The sequence below is a fragment of the Pan troglodytes genome, chromosome 1 (genome assembly GCF_028858775.2).
Source record: "Pan troglodytes isolate AG18354 chromosome 1, NHGRI_mPanTro3-v2.0_pri, whole genome shotgun sequence".
NCBI lineage: Eukaryota > Metazoa > Chordata > Mammalia > Primates > Hominidae > Pan > Pan troglodytes.
In genome coordinates this window covers 184924018-184943334 of record NC_072398.2, presented here as the reverse complement: position 1 = coordinate 184943334, position 19317 = coordinate 184924018, and the positions used below count along the sequence as shown (strand labels likewise).

The following is a 19317-nucleotide window of genomic DNA, read 5'->3' as shown; positions in this document are numbered from 1 at the left end:
TTTCCTAGAAATGAAACCATGTTTCTGTGTGGTTTCTGTAGTATGTTCTGAATTCTTTCACTCAGCATGTTTGTAGAAATTCATACATGTTGTTGCATGTATCAGTAATTGGTTCCTATTTATTTCTGTGTAAATATTACATCAGATTTAGTCCTAAGAAAGATTACTTTGACTGCAACATGGATAGTGAATTGGAAGAGAGGGCAGGATGAGCCAGGGACATCAGGGGAGAGGTACTCAAAGCAATTCATGTGAGATGGGGTGGCCAGAACTCAGACAGTGAATGGTAGGATAATAGAGAGAAAGAGGTGGATTAGAGGGGTATTTATGAGAGAGACATTCTGACCAAATAGGAGCTAAGGAAGGATAAGAAGTTAAAAGGACTTCCAGGTCTGGCGTAGGTTATATCCAGATAGGTACAGTTCTCCAAAACAGTGAGGCCACAGGGAATGAGAACAGAGTTCAGGGCAGAGGCTATGCTGTGATAGAGCAGAGAGCCTCTCCCTCAGGAACATGAAGTCCTTGGCTAAGCAGGGGCTTGGAGTCAGACCTGGGCTGAATGCTGGTTTTCTGTTCCTTCCTACTTCTGTGATTATGGACAAATCAGTGCATCCCTGAGAGCCTTGATTTCCTCAGTGAGGTCAAAGAGTTGCTAGAGGGTTTAACCCAGTGTGTGGCACTTAGTAGGCACTCAGTTATTATGTGCAGACAAGGATTGTGCTTTTCAATGGATCTCCAGCCTCTAGCACATAGGAGGTGCCCAGTAAATATTCGAAGGTATACATGCACCAGTAGGGCTTTGCCAAAGCTCTTGTGAGCCATAATTGAGTGTGTGCCAGGACTGCTGTGGACTGGGCATCTGAATACACCAGACAGTGCCACCTGGCTGATGGAAAGCATGGGACCAGATCAATAGGCTGAGCTCTCTTTAGAGTAAAACCTCTAGTTCTTACTGCCAGGAAGACAGCATATGCTTAGCATGTCCAATCTGGAGGTGACCTGTAAGACATCTTTGTCCCCATTCCTGTGATCCCTGAATCATGTTGTTTCTGAATATTCAGGGGTGGGAGTGTCCTATCACAGAGAAAGTCTTGTTCATCTCAGTCTACTATATGCTGTAAAACCAAAGACGCCAGCAGCTTTCGCTTATATCTGTCACCACTGACTGCCTCTCTCCCTTGGTACAGGAGTTTGACCCTGAAGAGTTCTACCACCTTTTAGAAGCAGCTGAGGGCCACGCCAAAGAGGGACAAGGGATTAAATGTGACATTCCCCGCTACATCGTTAGCCAGCTGGGCCTCACCCGGGATCCCCTAGAAGGTGAGCATGCTGCCTAGTGGCTGCAAAGAGGCCCCACCGCTGCTGGCAAGCTCTAACAGCAGGGAAGCTGCTTGGAAAAGAGACTTAGCTTGGACATGGACACAACATGGCCCCGGGGGCCTCAGGATTTTAGGAGATACACTGTGATCTCTGTGACAAAACAGTCTTTACTTTGGAACTGCTGTTCACATCTGCCTGATAGATCCCAACCTGGATTGCATCGGCCCGGCTGAGTTGCATTTAGAACCTCAGTTCCAAAGAGGTCAACAACAAAGGGCCACAATCACATTTGCAAAAATGGTCACCTCCTCTGCAACTTGCCTCTACTCTTGGCCACCTTACAGGTCTTCCTGTGTCTTTGGGGTAGTCCAACACAGGGCTTCAGAGGATACCACCATTCTTCTGGGCTTCCTGCTGAACCCCTGCAGCAACCATGGGCTTCCAAGTCCCTGGTCTGTAGGTATCCTGCTCCTGCCTTCTGTGCTTCCCAGCCCCATCCAGTGAAGCAGTCTTGGCCAGCAGGATGGGAACTAGTAACCCAGTTTCAGGCCCTGTTTTCCAGGAAATGTCCCAAGTTTATAGAATTTGCCAGGCCCTGTGAATGGCACTGGACTTCTGGAAATGGGAGTAGCAGTAGGATTTGGCTTCTTTCCTGATCCAAAAGCTGGGACTACATTGGGTATAGTGCCATGGGACTGAATTCACATCCTAGGCTGATGCAAAAAGCATTAATGACTACCCTACATGCACCTGTTTTGTGATCTGAGGATACTGCTGAGATACCTGACGTTGCCACGCACATTCTTCTCTTGTATCTTTGTTTCCAGAAATGGCCCAGTTGAGCAGCTGTGACAGTCCTGACACTCCAGAGACAGATGATTCTATTGAGGTAAAAACCCTGAGCTCCTACCCCATTCCTGGAGCCTGGGCCCTATGAAGCAAAGAGCTATGAATTCTCTTTAAGAGAATATCTGAGGAAGGGATGGGGGAGTTGGTGACAGCAAACACTGAGAAGTCATTCTACTCCCAGAAGAATGGGCAGGAGACTGCACTGAAGCTGACAGCTGAGAAGATGCTAGAGCCATAGCTTCTGCAAGGATATGGGCTCTGAGAAGCATGCCTGTCTCCTGCCTTTTCCCTTGTCTTCCAGGGCCATGGGGCATCTCTGCCATCTAAAAAGACACCCTCTGAAGAGGACTTCGAGACCATTAAGCTCATCAGCAATGGCGCCTATGGGTAAAGGCAGGGGTCAGGGTGTGGCCAGGACTGAAGCCGGGTCAGCCTTTGATCTCTTCCATGTGAGAGTGTGCTGCCCAGTCCTCTGGGCAGATGCCTCGGGGTGGACCTTCTCACTCCCAGAAGCCTCCTGGGTGGGCAGGAGTTCAGATTCCTCTCACATCCGATCATTGTTCCTTTCCCAGACAAGATTCCCACGCCTCTTACTACCACGCATCCTCCATTCCCTGAGCTCTGGGGAAGCATTGAGCCGTATCATCAGGACATGGTCTATCAAGAAGTTTAAGAGTTCTATGGACCAGGGGGTCCCAGACCCTTCTCACTGATATGCATGCCCTTGCCCCCTTGTTCTGTGCATTAATTAAGGTGTGAGAGAAGGCAGTTTGGGTGGCAGAGAGCACAGCTCAGGTGCTGAGGGTCCATGGGGGATGGGCCGGACTTTGTTTCCCAGGGCTGTATTTCTGGTGCGGCACAAGTCCACCCGGCAGCGCTTTGCCATGAAGAAGATCAACAAGCAGAACCTGATCCTACGGAACCAGATCCAGCAGGCCTTCGTGGAGCGTGACATACTGACTTTCGCTGAGAACCCCTTTGTGGTCAGCATGTTCTGCTCCTTTGATACCAAGCGCCACTTGTGCATGGTGATGGAGTACGTTGAAGGTACTGAGGCAAAGGTGGCCTGGCATGGAGGCCAAGGCACAGTCTGAGACTTAGCCTTAAACAGGGACCAGCAGCTTTGTACAGAGGTGAAGTTTCAGGGCCCAGCTTTCCAGTCCACCTTTGGCATTGGTTTCTGCCTCAGGATCACAGAGACCATTTGGCCACAGTGGGCACAAAGCTCCCTGCCTCTACCATGAGAGGCATTCTGGGATAGGATGTAGCAGGCCAGCAGCTATAGAATCTTGCACCCCAAAGCCTGCACGCTCTCTACTGCTGGTATCAGACAGCAACAGAGGAGGCAGCAGAGCTACAAAAGCCCAGGATTAGGTGCTAGGAGGATTGCATCTGGACCCTCAGAAGAAAGGAAAGCCATTAATTACCCTGACTGGCTTGCAAAGGGGACACCCCTTAAAACCAAGCAAAATGCTCTGAGAATAGAACAGAAGAGCAACATGGGGCATAGTTCTGGAGGGAGGCAGCAGCTTTGCCAGTGGCCTTCCCTCTCACCTTCTCACTGTGTGTACAGCCTCCAAAGATATTGTGCCTAGTCTTGAAGCTGAAGCTGAACAAAACTGTCCTTTAGTGTTTACTGGGTACATGCTGGGAGTTCATAGTGTTACTTTACTCAGAAACTAAAAGCCAGTAAGAAGGAAGTAACATGAACAGATGTTAACATCTCAGCCAGATGTGTTTACAGTATGCAGTATTCCTGTCCTAAAACATTAGGCTGGTACAAAAGTAATTGCATGTTTGCCATTACTTTTAATAAAGGCCTCGGTTCCTTCCCTCTCTGGCCTGAAAAATGTCCATGACAGCTATTAGCAGATTCACTTTACTTTCCACCCCCCTCCATACCCTGTGTATTTTCATGCTGCTAATAAAGGCATACCAGAGACTGGGCAATTTACAAAAGAAAGAGGTTTAGTGGACTTACAGTTCCATGTGGCTGGGGAGGCCTCACAATCATGGCAGAAGGTGAAAGGCATGTCTCACATGGCGGCAGACGAGAGAGAGCTTGTGCAGGGAAGCTCCCCTTTATAAAACCATCAGATGGGCTGGACGTGGTGGCTCATGCCTGTAATCCCAGCACTTTGGGAGGCTGAGCCAGGTGGATCACCTGAGGTCAGGAATTTGAGACCAGCCTGACCAACATGGCGAAACCCCGTCTCTACAAAAAATGCAAAAATTAGCTGGGTGTGGTGGTGCACGCCTGTGATCCCAGCTACTCGGGAGGCTGAGGCAGGAGAATCGCTTGAACCTGGGAGGCAGAGGTTGCGGTGAGCTGATATCACACCACTGCACTCTAGCCTGGGTGACAGAGCAAGACTTTGCCTCAAAAAAATAAATAAATAAAAATAACCATCAGATCTCATGAGACTTATTCACTATCACGAGAATAGCATGGGAAAGACCCACTTCCATGATTCAGTTATCTCCCTCCAGGTCCCTTCCCACAACACATGGGAATTATGGGAGCTGCAATTCAAGATGAGCTATGGGTGGGGACACAGCCAAACCATATCACCCTGTCTCCCACCCATGCCAGCAGCAAAGGGGCTAGAATCAGAGTCTCCAGCACCAGGACATTCCATGAAGCTGTCTCCTCTGGGACCTCAGAAACTGCCAGATGGGAGCTGGCTAGCTAGAGCAGGGAACTGAATCCTTTCCTCATGGTAGCCTGGGCTTGTTGCAGGGGGAGACTGTGCCACTCTGCTGAAGAATATTGGGGCCCTGCCTGTGGACATGGTGCGTCTATACTTTGCGGAAACTGTGCTGGCCCTGGAGTACTTACACAACTATGGCATCGTGCACCGTGACCTCAAGCCTGACAAGTATGTCCACAGTCTGTGTCCCTTGTCCAGGGTCTCCCTCTTGGGTCTCCAGATAAAATGTTGGCAAGCACAGTAGCTCTAAATCTATCCAGATGGCTACTGGGAAAACATGCTCCTGTGTGTGTCCATCTGGGCCTAGTTCTCTAGCCCCCCGACCGCCACAGATGCAGATCATTGCCTCAAGGTCTGGCTGGAACACTATAAGGCTTCGGTGACATGGAAGAGTCATTGAGGAGCCCCACTGAAGAAACCAAGCAAGAACAAAAGAATAAGCACATCTAGTAGATGGCTAAACAAGTGTCCTGACGTTTACTGACATCTACTCTGTGCCAGCACTATATTGTGGGTTTTTAAATGTAGTCCCTGGCATGTAGAACTTAAGTCTACAGTGGGAAACAGAAATATATGTATACAGGCTTCTTCTCAGAGGGTATTAGTCAAGTGGAAAAAGGAAGACCTGCTTTCTAAAGCAGGAGAGCAGAATGTGCAGAGTCACACAGATGCAAGAGAACAGCACTTGTTCAGGAACTACAAATAGTGCAATATGGCGACAGCTTAGATGGTGAGAGAGTAGTAAGAGAAAAGGCTAGAGAGAGAGGCAGGAACTAGTTCATCAAGGGCCCTTTTGTTATATTTGGGTTTTATTTTAAAGGGGCCTAGAGAGTCTTGGAAGGGTTTGCTAACCAAAGATATGATAGAATGGCATGCCCAGATTATGGTTTAGGTTTAGAAAGCTCACTCTGCCGGTGAAAAGAGACACTGAGACCACTGCCAAAGAGATACTGAGACCAGGGAAAGACAGCAATGCCTGCAGCAGAACAGGGAGTCAGGATAGAAAGAAGAGGGGTAGTGTGGGGAAGTATAAAGGAAAGAGGATCAGGCTGGGGTGGGGGTAGGAAGGGAAGTGAGGGAACAGAAGAGGCTGGGATGTGTTCCAGATTTCCAGCTTGGGACTGGTGCAGGGTGATAAGCCTCTGTGGGAGAAAGTGGCTTTGACATAAGACAGACCTGAATTCAAATGGCCACTCTTCTGCTTATTAAGTCTGAGTTTGAGTCTATTAATTAAAGTTTCCCTGACCCTCACGTTCCTCCTTTCTAATATAGGGAATAATTACACCTACCTTTGATGTGTTACTCTAGAAAGCATTTCAGGGGCCAGAATATTTTTAAAGCACTTAGCACAGAGCTCAACAGATAACCAAAATTATTGTTTTTCACTGAGGAGGGGAACCAGTTGGGAGGCATGACTTTGTTTTGGACAGGTTGAGTTTCTGGAGCCCGTAAGACACATGGGCAGTTGGGTAGGCCTGGAGCTCAAAAAGGAAGTCAGAGCCAGAGGTACTATTTGGGGAATCATTAGAATAAAAGGGTGGCAGGGTAAAGCCTTCAGCACAAAATGAGTGGCTCAGGCAGAGTATATAAAGGGATCTTAGTTCTAGTTTCTCCCAACTAACCCTCCTCCCAAGACCAGCCATGGACATGGAACAAAATTATGTGTGCCCCCTGCCCCTCTCCCTGAAACAGGAGTATTATGGGCCACTCAGATTGGGAGAGGGGACTAGGAATGGCTCCAGCAGCTGCCTTAGGATGAGGCTGATCTCAGCTCTGTAGAAGAAACTCTGTTCCTCAACTGAATGACTCCTGCCCCCAACATAGAATACAGTTAGGGCAATAAGCAGAAATGGAGTTGTGGGAATGGGCAAAAGGCAGGTTCGTTGCTTGTGCAGAATGCAGCACTCACACAGCCAGAGCGATTTATGTGTCCACACCTGCCTGTCCCCCCAGCTGAAGCTACCCAGCTTGTGTCTCACAGTACCCCCATGGAAGCCTGAGTGGGGAAACTGGGCATATACTAAAATCAGTACTCTCAGAAAACCAGGAATAACTTCTTAATTTTATTTCTTCGTTCTCCCAGCCTCCTAATTACATCCATGGGGCACATCAAGCTCACGGACTTTGGACTGTCCAAAATTGGCCTCATGAGTCTGACAACGAACTTGTATGAGGGTCATATTGAAAAGGATGCCCGGGAATTCCTGGACAAGCAGGTAAGGAAGGGTAGTTGATAACACTGGGGGTTAAATTCTAGGCCCTTGTCCTGGCGCAGTGTCTTACGCCCGTAATCCCAACCCTTTGGGAGGCTGAGGCAGGAGGATCGCTTGAGGCCAGCCTGGGCAACATAGTGAGACCCCATCTCTACATTTGTGTACACATACATAGATTCCAGGCCCTAGAATAAGGCCTTGGGGCCATATGCCTACCTTGTAGCTAGATGTTAAGATTGGGAACCCCTATCTTTTCTACCTTTGGGTTCCAGAGAGGCACTGAGATAGGTAGCACATTTGGAAAACAGGATGAGCCTTGAGAATCATATGGATATAAAATCCAAAGTCATCTTCCTCCTCAGGGTTTGGGGAAAATAGGTCATGTAACTGTTAGCACAGAGTTTCATATGAGATCAGTCCTGAATCTCCCAGCCTGAATCAAGGGCAAGGCTCTCCTGGAGCCTGAGGTTCTTGGAACACAGCTCTGAATTTCCATTGGGCTGTGGCCCAGTGTCCTGAGAGGCAGCCTCTGGATGTTCCCTGGTTTGACATTTCAGGTTGTGACTGTTCACCAGTCCCTGTAGTTGTTACGTGACTGATAGGGTCTGTTTTGTTAGAGGCTGGAGTGCAGAGGCCAATTGTGGGATCAGATGCCAGAGGTGGGTGTTGAGGGCTTAAGGGATGGTAGTTCCGGGCTAGAATGAGACATTTTTGTTAATTAGGAAATACCTACTGACAGTTCCGACTCTTGTTCCCTGGGGCTTCTGTTGATCTTGTTCATTAACTAAGGTGGGCTGAGTCTTCATTCAGAGATTCTTCTGCTCGAGATGGGAGCATCCCCCATCTCCGGCTGTCATGCCAGTCAGCAGCCTCAGGAGGCTGAGCCAGCCTGGCTTTTCTGTGCCCAGGTATGCGGGACCCCAGAATACATTGCGCCTGAGGTGATCCTGCGCCAGGGCTATGGGAAGCCAGTGGACTGGTGGGCCATGGGCATTATCCTGTATGAGTTCCTGGTGGGCTGCGTCCCTTTTTTTGGAGATACTCCGGAGGAGCTCTTTGGGCAGGTGATCAGTGGTAGGTACTATGCCCCTGGCCCAGTGGGGAAACAGAGTCTGAATCCACAAATATGATGTATGCAGGCAGCTCGTGAGGCCTGTGAGCTCTTGTTCTGAACTCATCATGTGTGTTTGTGATGTCTGCTGCTTTGGGGATGGGTGTCTCTGTGTTTCTGCATGTACATACATGTGCACACTGTGTCTCTTGGGGCTTCACATGTCTCTCATAGACACCTGGTCTCTGATATACACCTGGGTGTTCCTGTCTGTGTATGTGCACATCCCATTAAGTGTGAGGGGTACGTCTGTGTATGTTTTGTGGAGTATAAAAGCAGGGTGAGCTAGAGCTTTGCAGTGCCTGCTGTGGATCAAAGATCAAGCTATGGTCTAGGAACCTATAGAATTTAAGGACTGGGGTCCCAGGCAAGGCTTTCAGGGGCTCCGGGCTGGGTCCTTTTTGCCTCCTTTCCTTTCACTGTTCTGGGACCCTCTTCTGCATCTCTCCACTCTACCCACAATTTCTCCTTTCCCTCTCACCCCTGATGACTTCAGATGAGATTGTGTGGCCTGAGGGTGATGAGGCACTGCCCCCAGACGCCCAGGACCTCACCTCCAAACTGCTCCACCAGAACCCTCTGGAGAGACTTGGCACAGGTAGGGCAGGCCCCGCTAACTTTTCTCACTACTTGGAAAAGGGGTAAGGGAGGCTGAGTCATGTACCCTGGAGGTTCAGGCTTCGGTTACAGGCAGCCCCTCTGGATCCTGAAACTCTGCCCTGCTCTGTAGGCAGAAAAGGGAAGATGCTTGAGCTGATCCCCTAGGTATAGCTTCTGAAGGTCTGGCTTCTTACTAGATTTGCTGACCTAGACTCCATGCTGCTCATCCTACCCCCTTGCCCATGTCCTCCCTGTCCACAGGCAGTGCCTATGAGGTGAAGCAGCACCCATTCTTTACTGGTCTGGACTGGACAGGACTTCTCCGCCAGAAGGCTGAATTTATTCCTCAGTTGGAGTCAGAGGACGATACTAGCTATTTTGACAGTAAGGCCACCAATGGGTGGGGTGGAGGATGGGTCCTACCTGTTTGCCTAGAAACACCTGTGCACACTGAAATTGCATTGGGAGCAACTTCTCAGGGCTCTGCTGAAATCTAATGGGGTCACAAGGAGGCCACCAGCAGGGCTCTGAAGGAAAGTGTCCTTTATGTCTGGCCCAGCCCGCTCAGAGCGATACCACCACATGGACTCGGAGGATGAGGAAGAAGTGAGTGAGGATGGCTGCCTTGAGATCCGCCAGTTCTCTTCCTGCTCTCCAAGGTTCAACAAGGTGTGACTGAGGAGGCCCAGAATGGGCAGAACAGGCTGGAGGATCAGAAGAAGAGGGCCTGTCAAAGGGCACACCTGGGGCAGGCTCAGGGAGTTGGGGTTGGGGCCACCTCTAGAAAAAGAGGAGCTAAGGGTTGGGGCTACATATAGCTATATATAGGTGCTTCTAGAACCACTGCTGTCCCTGACATGAGATGCCAGGTCAGATCAGTGGAATAACTCCTTCCCCAAATATTCAGCAGGGGTGTGTGAAGGAGGGATGGAACCGACTGGTTCAAATTCCTAGGTTTCCGATGCCAAGGATGCTTTATGCCACTTGGGAGGTACGGCTGCCAGAGCCCATCCCCAGCGCATCCCCTGTGCCCACAGGTGTACAGCAGCATGGAGCGGCTCTCACTGCTCGAGGAGCGCCGGACACCACCCCCGACCAAGCGCAGCCTGAGTGAGGAGAAGGAGGACCATTCAGATGGCCTGGCAGGGCTCAAAGGCCGAGACCGGAGCTGGGTGATTGGCTCCCCTGAGATGTGAGCACCCAGAGTTCACCCAGGGTGGGCGACACAGCTATCCCTGCATTGTCACAGATCATGGGAGAGATTCCGATGCCAGGGAGGAGTGCAGGTGGCAGGGAGGGGGCATTCACAAGGGTGGCTCCTGGAGGAATGTCTGCGGAGGAAAGTTCTGTTACTATAACCCTTGTGTGCCCCTAAGGAGACCTGGCAGGAGGAGGGGGACCACCTGGGTCACTCACCCCAGGCCTTGTGTCTCATAGATTACGGAAGCGGCTGTCGGTGTCTGAGTCGTCCCACACAGAGAGTGACTCAAGCCCTCCAATGACAGTGCGACGCCGCTGCTCAGGCCTCCTGGATGCGCCTCGGTTCCCGGAGGGCCCTGAGGAGGCCAGCAGCACCCTCAGGAGGCAACCACAGGAGGGTATATGGGTCCTGACACCCCCGTCTGGAGAGGGGGTATCTGGGCCTGTCACTGAACACTCAGGGGAGCAGCGGCCGAAGCTGGATGAGGAAGCTGTTGGCCGGAGCAGTGGTTCCAGTCCAGGTATGGCCCAGTGGGCGGCCAAACGACCTAAGCTGGAGGATACTGCAGGGCAGGGAGGCTCAGCGGCATCGCGGGTCTCACTGCTTACTTGGGCCTACAGCTATGGAGACCCGAGGCCGTGGGACCTCACAGCTGGCTGAGGGAGCCACAGCCAAGGCCATCAGTGACCTGGCTGTGCGTAGGGCCCGCCACCGGCTGCTCTCTGGGGACTCAACAGAGAAGCGCACTGCTCGCCCTGTCAACAAAGTGATCAAGTCCGCCTCAGCCACAGCCCTCTCACTCCTCATTCCTTCGGGTGAGGCCCCTGGGGAGCTGGGATAAAACTCACAGGAAGGGCCTTGTAATCTCTAGGCCTTGGGAGGGTTCTGCACGTGGCAGGTGTGTGTGTGTGTGTTAAACACGGATCTGAGAGACTGTGGTCTCTGAAGGTGTGTATTGGTGTCTGGGGTTGTGTATACATGTGCCAGAAAGCAGGACAGCACCATGTCACAAGTGCAGGCTTTGGGGTAGAGAGCTCACACTCAAATCCTGGCTCCATCACTAACAGGCTCTTGACCTTGAGCAAGTTGCTTAACTCCTCTAAGCCTCAAGTTTCTTATCCAAAAATGTGGATATAATAGAGGCCAGCTGATAGGTTAATTGTGACATTTAAATATATATGACAAGCTTATATAGTCCCTGATACACACATAAATGCTAGCTGCCATTTCTCATCACCACCACCGTCTCTTGGGGTCTGGACACGGGAGAGGGCTTCACAGGTCAGGGGCTGTGGGGAAAATGGACCTAGGCTTAGGCTCTGTCTGTGACTAGAGTTGTGCTGACATCAACAGACTGGACCAGGGGCCAGGCCAAGGCCCTCTGACCCACTAAGTCCTGGCTTCTCCTTCTCCAGAACACCACACCTGCTCCCCGTTGGCCAGCCCCATGTCCCCACATTCTCAGTCGTCCAACCCATCATCCCGGGACTCTTCTCCAAGCAGGGACTTCTTGCCAGCCCTTGGCAGCATGAGGCCTCCCATCATCATCCACCGAGCTGGCAAGAAGTATGGCTTCACCCTGCGGGCCATTCGTGTCTACATGGGTGACTCTGATGTCTACACCGTGCACCATATGGTGTGGGTATGTCTGACCATCCAGACCTGCTGTCTCCCTGCTTCATCATCCTTCCAGCTTCCCCTTTGTGGAGCCCATCTGTCCCTGCTGGGGGGTCAAAGGGTGGTGGTGAAGGGGCTCACAGCTTAATGTCCAGAACCAGGCCCCATACTTCGTGTTCAGGCTCCAGTCTGAGTACTGTTCTCTTCCTGGCACAGCACGTGGAGGATGGAGGTCCGGCCAGCGAGGCAGGGCTTCGTCAAGGTGACCTCATCACCCATGTCAATGGGGAACCTGTGCATGGCCTGGTGCACACGGAGGTGGTGGAGCTGATCCTGAAGGTTAGTGCTGGGCGTGCTGCCTGCATGGTCCCTGAATGACCTCAGCCTGTGAGTCTGTGATGGCAGTTAGGGGAGTGGGTGAGTTGGGTGCACACACATCTACACCGAGTATGGATGTAGGTACACACAGGCCGGGCGCGGTGGCTCATGCCTGTAAATCCCAACACTTTAGGAGGCTGAGGCAGGTGGATCACTTGAGACCAGAAGTTTGAGACCAGCCTAGCCAACATGGTGAAACCCTGCCTCTACTAAAAATACAAAAAAAAAAAAAAAAAAATGCCTGGGTGTGGTGGCTCACGCCTGTAATCCCAGCACTTTGGGAGGCCGAGGCGGGTGGATCACCTGTGGTCAGGAGTTTGAGACCAGCCTGCCCAGCATGGCAAAACTCTACTAAAAATACAAAAATTAGCCAAGCGGTGGTAGGCACTTGTAATCCCAGCTACTCGGGAGGCTGAGGAAGGAGAATTGCTTGAACCTGGAAGGCAGTTTGCAGTGAGCTGAGATCATACCACTGCACTCCAGCTTGGGAGACACAGCAAGACTCTGTTTCCAAAAAAAAAAAAAAAAATTAGCCGAGTGTGGTAGCACATGACTGTAATCCCAGCTACTTGGGAGGCTGAGGCAGGAGAAGTGCTTGAACCCAGGAGGCAGAGGTTGCAGTGAGCTGAGATCGCACCACTGCACTCCAGCCTGGGTGACAGAGTGAGACTCTGTCTTAAAAAAAAAAAAAAAAAAGATGTAGGTACACACAGAACTTGAATGTGGCACAACAGAGAGTTTTCTCCACAAGGCAGTACCCTCCCTGACTAAGGCCCAGGGATCCTTCTGAGCTGTGGGTAGGGCTGCAGAATGGGACGGATTAGCCTGTTTTCTACCTTCTTACCCCAAACCACTCTGGGGCTCCAATGGGAGCCATTTCCTCATCTGTAAAAACAATAATATAGGCCTGTGGTTCAGATGTGTTGGTGCAGGGTCAAAAAGCTGGAGCTGTGGTATAGCCATGCCAGAAGGGAAGGATTGGGGGAGGGGAGGGGCAAGAATATGGCTCCAGCTTAGCCTAGGCCTCATGCTTTGCTCCCCAGAGTGGAAACAAGGTGGCCATTTCAACAACTCCCCTGGAGAACACATCCATTAAAGTGGGGCCAGCTCGGAAGGGCAGCTACAAGGCCAAGATGGCCCGAAGGAGCAAGAGGAGCCGCGGCAAGGATGGGCAAGAAAGGTGAGCCAGGCGCAGTGAAGAGGGTTTTCTCTGAGCCACATGAGTGCTGGTATGTGGTGGGTGCCTTGGCCCTGGGGGTCCAGTGTGTGCTGTGCTCACTGCACCAACTCAGCCTTTGACCCTTATCCCCGCAGCAGAAAAAGGAGCTCCCTGTTCCGCAAGATCACCAAGCAAGCATCCCTGCTCCACACCAGCCGCAGCCTTTCTTCCCTTAACCGCTCCTTGTCATCAGGGGAGAGTGGGCCAGGCTCTCCCACACACAGCCACAGCCTTTCCCCCCGATCTCCCACTCAAGGCTACCGGGTGACCCCCGATGCTGTGCATTCAGGTACGAAGGGCTCCCTGCAGATCAGTGACAACCCCTGGGAAATAGGAAAGTTCCTAGGCCCTGTGTGCTTCTGACAGATCTCACTCTGAGTCTCTCATTTAGCCCACCCCCTGAAAGATCCTGTAGTCTTGGGGAGGAGTTAATTGATGGGGAAGGGGGTAGCTTGGTTTCTGGGACATAACAGGGCTAAGCCCTGTCTTGCCCTTGAGTCACTTCTAACAGCTAACACTGCTCTGCTTTTGTCTGTCTGTCTGTCTGTCTCTGTACAAAGTGGGAGGGAATTCATCACAGAGCAGCTCCCCCAGCTCCAGCGTGCCCAGTTCCCCAGCCGGCTCTGGGCACACACGGCCCAGCTCCCTCCACGGTCTGGCACCCAAGCTCCAACGCCAGTACCGCTCTCCACGGCGCAAGTCAGCAGGCAGCATCCCACTGTCACCACTGGCCCACACCCCTTCTCCCCCACCCCCAACAGCTTCACCTCAGCGGTCCCCATCGCCCCTGTCTGGCCATGTAGCCCAGGCCTTTCCCACAAAGCTTCACTTGTCACCTCCCCTGGGCAGGCAACTCTCACGGCCCAAGAGTGCGGAGCCACCCCGTTCACCACTACTCAAGAGGGTGCAGTCGGCTGAGAAACTGGCAGCAGCACTTGCCGCTTCCGAGAAGAAGCTAGCCACTTCTCGCAAGCACAGCCTTGACCTGCCCCACTCTGAACTAAAGAAGGAACTGCCGCCCAGGGAAGTGAGCCCTCTGGAGGTAGTTGGAGCCAGGAGTGTGCTGTCTGGCAAGGGGGCCCTGCCAGGGAAGGGGGTGCTGCAGCCTGCTCCCTCACGGGCCCTAGGCACCCTCCGGCAGGACCGAGCCGAACGACGGGAGTCGCTGCAGAAGCAAGAAGCCATTCGTGAGGTGGACTCCTCAGAGGACGACACCGAGGAAGGGCCTGAGAACAGCCAGGGTGCACAGGAGCTGAGCTTGGCACCTCACCCAGAAGTGAGCCAGAGTGTGGCCCCCAAAGGAGCAGGAGAGAGTGGGGAAGAGGATCCTTTCCCTTCCAGAGACCCTAGGAGCCCGGGCCCAATGGTCCCAAGCCTATTGACAGGGATCACACTGGGGCCTCCCAGAATGGAAAGTCCCAGTGGTCCCCACAGGAGGCTCGGGAGCCCACAAGCCATTGAGGAGGCTGCCAGCTCCTCCTCAGCAGGCCCCAACCTAGGTCAGTCTGGAGCCACAGACTCCATCCCTCCTGAAGGTTGCTGGAAGGCCCAGCACCTCCACACCCAGGCACTAACAGCACTTTCTCCCAGCACTTCGGGACTCACCCCCACCAGCAGTTGCTCTCCTCCCAGCTCCACCTCTGGGAAGCTGGGCATGTGGTCCTGGAAATCCCTTATTGAGGGCCCAGACAGGGCATCCCCAAGCAGAAAGGCAACCATGGCAGGTGGGCTAGCCAACCTCCAGGATTTGGAAAACACAACTCCAGCCCACCCTAAGAACCTGTCTCCCAGGGAGCAGGGGAAGACACAGCCACCTAGTGCCCCCAGACTGGCCCATCCATCTTATAAGGATCCCAGCCAGGGCTGGCTATGGGAGTCTGAGTGTGCACAAGCAGTGAAAGAGGATCCAGCCCTGAGCATCACCCAAGTGCCTGATGCCTCAGGTGACAGAAGGCAGGACGTTCCATGCCGAGGCTGCCCCCTCACCCAGAAGTCTGAGCCCCGCCTCAGGAGGGGCCAAGAACCAGGGGGCCATCAAAAGCATCGGGATTTGGCATTGGTTCCAGATGAGCTTTTAAAGCAAACATAGCAGTTGTTTGCCATTTCTTGCACTCAGACCTGTGTAATATATGCTGCTGGAAACCATCTTTATGTCTTTTGCTTGCTTGTTTTCCTTCGGTCAACCCACATGTAACTAGGTCCTGTGTTGCTGCTGGGAATATAGTGGTGAATAAAACAGTTTCCACCACCAGGGGAGGGCCACCTAACCCAGCTTGACTTCCCAAAGGCTTTGACATTTGAGCTCAAACATGAAGAATAGATGATAGGTAGTAGTTTGCTGGGTGTGGAAGAGTGGAGGTTGGCTTAAGAAAGGCTGTCCAGGCAACGTTTAGCACATGCAGTATACCTGGCATAGTCAAGGAACCAAAGATAATTCAAAGTAGAAACGGGTCTGGCAAGTGAGGCAAGGGCCATGTCTAATGGTCTTCCAGGAGATTTGACTTTGTGAAGGTGATGGGGAACCAGAAAATACCATGTAGCAACTAAAATTCCTTCATAGATAAGGGCACTAAGACTTTGACGCCCATGGTAATACAGTAGCTTGGGTAGAACGGGGGTTAGAACGTAGGTCTCCCTTGGACTCCAGAACTCACATGTCTCTCCTAACTGGGATTGCCTCAGCCAGGAAATGAGGAGGGGAAGAAGTGAGAGAAGGCAAAGAGTTTAACTTTGGGTGTGTTTGAGATAAAAGAGAAGACAGAAGCAGCAACCAGCAGAGTCATAAAGTCTATGGGAGGAGTTTTAAAATGGACGGAAAAGTTAATGATAAATGCTGAGGTGAGGGCGAGATTAAAACAGAAAGCTGCCAGTCGTATTTAGTAATAAGCCCTTCATAATTGTAGCCAGTGAGCTCTTCCTGGGCTGTTGCAGGTAGAGGCCTCAGCACTGGAGGTGGATGGACATTGTGTGTGTAGCCCGCATTGAGTAGAACTTCATTTGATGGTAGTGTGGGAGGAAGGGGGAGGACATAAGTGGGACCAGTGCCAGGGGAGTCAGGAGGTGGCATCACAGGGCAGGCAGTGGGGCTTGGTAGAGCACCAAGGCTTTGTCTCCATAGTGATGGAGGACTTGAGAAACTGTCTTGCACTGGTTGCACTGATCGTCCCACAATCCAGTGCCTAGGTCTGAAGAAGACGTGTTAGGAGGCCTGAAGACGAAAATGCCTCTGGGCCATTGCCTGGGAAGGCTGTGGCCACCAGAGGGCGCACTGTATCCACAGTGGCAGAGCCCATTTGTGCAGATATTTGGCCCCTCAGCCTTCTAGTCCTCTCCACTTCTTCATTCATTCACAGCGGACCCTGGGCTAATGTACTGGGACCTGGGCAGACAGATCACAGGTTGTGAGCGGGAGAATAGCAGGGGCATGGCTGAAGTAGCAAGTGCCCCATGCATGTAGGGATCTGGTCAGAAGCACCATACCACAGGTGAAAAGGATGTTGGGAACTGCCCTCCTAGAGGGTTGGAAATGGGGATGGGAGGAGGAAGCAGAGATGCTAAACATCCTATACCACATTGGGCAACTGCCCCAAGTGTCAGTGGTGTTCCCCTTGAGAAACTGGTGGGATTATCCTGAGGGTAGTGAAGAGTTTCTAAAAGGTAACTTCAGGGAAGTGGTATTATCATTTGCTTTAGAAAGATCACTCGCTGCAGTATAGAGAGGCTGGAGTGGAGTGAGCGTACCACAGAGGATGATGTAGTGACCCATTTTGGTGGTCTGAACTAGAACAGCAACAGTGAGGAGGTAAGGAAGGAAAGGGTGGGAAGCTGGACATCTAGATTTGGGAGCCATCAGGAAGTAGAGGGCAATGAAAGCCACAGGAGATGAGGACTGTCCAGGGAACATACGCAGAATGAGGAAGAAGTCCCGAAATACTGGCACTAGCTGAGGGGATAGAGCCAGTGAAAAGTTGAAGGTGGGGAATGAGATCCTGAATCAGGGAGAAGCCAGACCATCTAATTTTGTAATTCACCCTAAGATCAATGGAGACTTATTTAATGTTTTACATCGGTTCAGATTTGTATTTTGAAAAGATGACTGGTTGCTATAATGAGAATGGATCTGAGGGGGACAAGAATGGAAGAAGGGGGGGCCTTCCAGGATGAAGGGTGCAGATGGTAGTGAAGCAGTGAAGTTAGAAGTGATGTTTTGATTGATACTTGGTGAAGGACTTTAGGTATGAAGCAGAGGGCTATCAAGGATGATGACTGACTACATTTTTGACTTATATAACCAGATGAATTGTATTTCCATTCACCTAAATAAGAAACAAGGAAGAGAACCAGGGCTAAGTAGTTCAGTGCTGCATTCCATACGCTAAATATGAAGTAGCTTCCAATAGAGGTCTGGGCAAATGAAATAAACAGATGTAATCAGCCTAGAGATGGTAGGTGGATTCATGGCTGTGGATAAAACTGCCAGGTAAAATGGCATTGAGAACTGAAGGAATCCAGGAGATGTAAAAGAACAGTCAGATGTCAGAAGAATATTAGATTAGTGAGTTGTGATACAGTCCATGAAGGAGCTTTCCATGGAGAGGATAGTTAACAGCGATGGTTATTGAAGGCATCAAGAAAAGCAGTTTCAAACAGTGGTGGAACCAGTACTGAAATATTTGAGATGGGGAAATAAGGAACTTTAAGACAGCTCTTTCCAAAGGCTTGGCTTTGAAGAGGAGAAAAGAGATAAAGGTATATGGGATGATTGAGTAGGGATTAGGGGAGTAGAATGAGAACCAACCAACCATGTTTAAGTGTCAGTGGAAATGATCCAGTTGAAGTAGAGAAAGAATTGATCTTAATCTTGGGAGATTCCTGAGGTGGAAGAAAATAGATTCCAAAATACATGTGGAAGGATTGACTTTAGTTGGAGGGGACTATTGTAATTTAACAGATGGGAGGGAGAATAGTTATGTAGATATAGATAAGGTTGTAGGTTTGGTGGTAGGAAGGTGAGGAAATTCATAGCCAATCATACTTTTTCTGACAAGTAAACAAGTTTGCTTTTTTGAGACAGAGTTTCGCTCTGTTGCCCAGCCAGGCTGGAGTGCAGTGGCGCGGCCTCAGCTCACTGCAACCCCTGCATCCCAGGTTCAAGCAATTCTCATGCCTCAGCCTCCCGAGTAGCTGGGATTACAGGTGCATGCTACCACGCCCAGCTAATTTTTGTACTTTTAGTAGAGACGGGGTTTCACCACGTTGGCCAGGCTGTTCTCGAACTCCTGACCTCAGGTGATCCACCCGCCTCGGCCTCCCAAAGTGCTGGGATTACAGGCATGAGCCACCACGCCCAGCCCCAAGTAAACAAGTTGGAAGTGTCGGTGAGATACCCAGGAGCCCAACGGAAACATCCAGCCAGCAAGTAGAGTTCAGAAGAAAGAACTGGGAAGGAGCTAGGAATTTGAGCATCCTAAACACAGAAGTGCGAACAACTCTGGGATTAGGAGAAATCCGTAGTTCCTGGCAGTGGTCTTGGGATGCTGTGTAGCTAAAGTGTAGTGGGGAGAAAAGACATAGGCAAGGTCACTTAGAACAACAGGCTGTTCCCTGCCCAATCTGACTTATTTGTAATTGAGTACACATGGGTGGGGCCTGAGACATGGATGAGCGCTGCAATATCCTATGCAACAAGAGGTTATCGCATGTTGGCTCATTACGTTCCCAGAATACAGGAAGCTCAACAGTGTGCCTTGGCAGGAGATGACAAGGGCCTGGGGCAATAAGAGGATAGATTATAAAGCTGGGCCCATTTCCCCCTCCCCCAGAGTAGAATGTGGAAACACTTTTCATTCTGGGCAGAAATATGATAACCAATAAACAGCTTATTAGTCAGGAGTGGGCAGTGAGGTGTGGAGGAAATGGCATTCAGTTTTAATTTTCTCAGAGTCAGTATCTAAGACTTCCTGTGTCTGTGTTCGGTGGACAGGACTCTGGCATCATGCTTAGTTGGAGTCAATGTCCTCCCCTAGGAAGAAAAGAGCCTCTGGCTGCCCCAGTTCAGCCCCAGTACTAGTCTTTTGGTGCTTACTGGAGAGAAGGTT

The 19317-nt window shown here is 51.1% G+C and overlaps 1 protein-coding gene across 15 annotated transcripts in view; it reads left to right on the top strand.

Annotated features, from left to right (window-relative positions):
• The window catches only part of MAST2 (microtubule associated serine/threonine kinase 2), a 236294-nt gene extending 220930 nt beyond the window's left edge, over positions 1–15364 (top strand). For 10 of the 15 annotated variants that reach the window (XM_016962036.4, XM_016962029.4, XM_016962021.4 and 7 more), the window contains 18 exons: positions 1188–1320; positions 2148–2209; positions 2471–2556; positions 3008–3216; positions 4910–5048; positions 6964–7096; positions 8002–8167; positions 8701–8802; positions 9066–9188; positions 9364–9473; positions 9842–9996; positions 10242–10525; positions 10626–10820; positions 11421–11647; positions 11839–11961; positions 13044–13180; positions 13315–13508; positions 13780–15364. In XM_016962036.4, coding sequence (XP_016817525.2) covers positions 1188–1320; positions 2148–2209; positions 2471–2556; positions 3008–3216; positions 4910–5048; positions 6964–7096; positions 8002–8167; positions 8701–8802; positions 9066–9188; positions 9364–9473; positions 9842–9996; positions 10242–10525; positions 10626–10820; positions 11421–11647; positions 11839–11961; positions 13044–13180; positions 13315–13508; positions 13780–15308 — 4107 coding nt within the window. In that variant the 3' untranslated portion in view covers positions 15309–15364. The remainder of the gene's footprint in view (positions 1–1187; positions 1321–2147; positions 2210–2470; positions 2557–3007; positions 3217–4909; positions 5049–6963; positions 7097–8001; positions 8168–8700; positions 8803–9065; positions 9189–9363; positions 9474–9841; positions 9997–10241; positions 10526–10625; positions 10821–11420; positions 11648–11838; positions 11962–13043; positions 13181–13314; positions 13509–13779) is intronic. The other 5 variants (XM_063781249.1, XM_063781248.1, XM_016962041.4 and 2 more) reach the window with 3 other exon arrangements.
• Positions 15365–19317: the final 3953 nt, after the last annotated feature.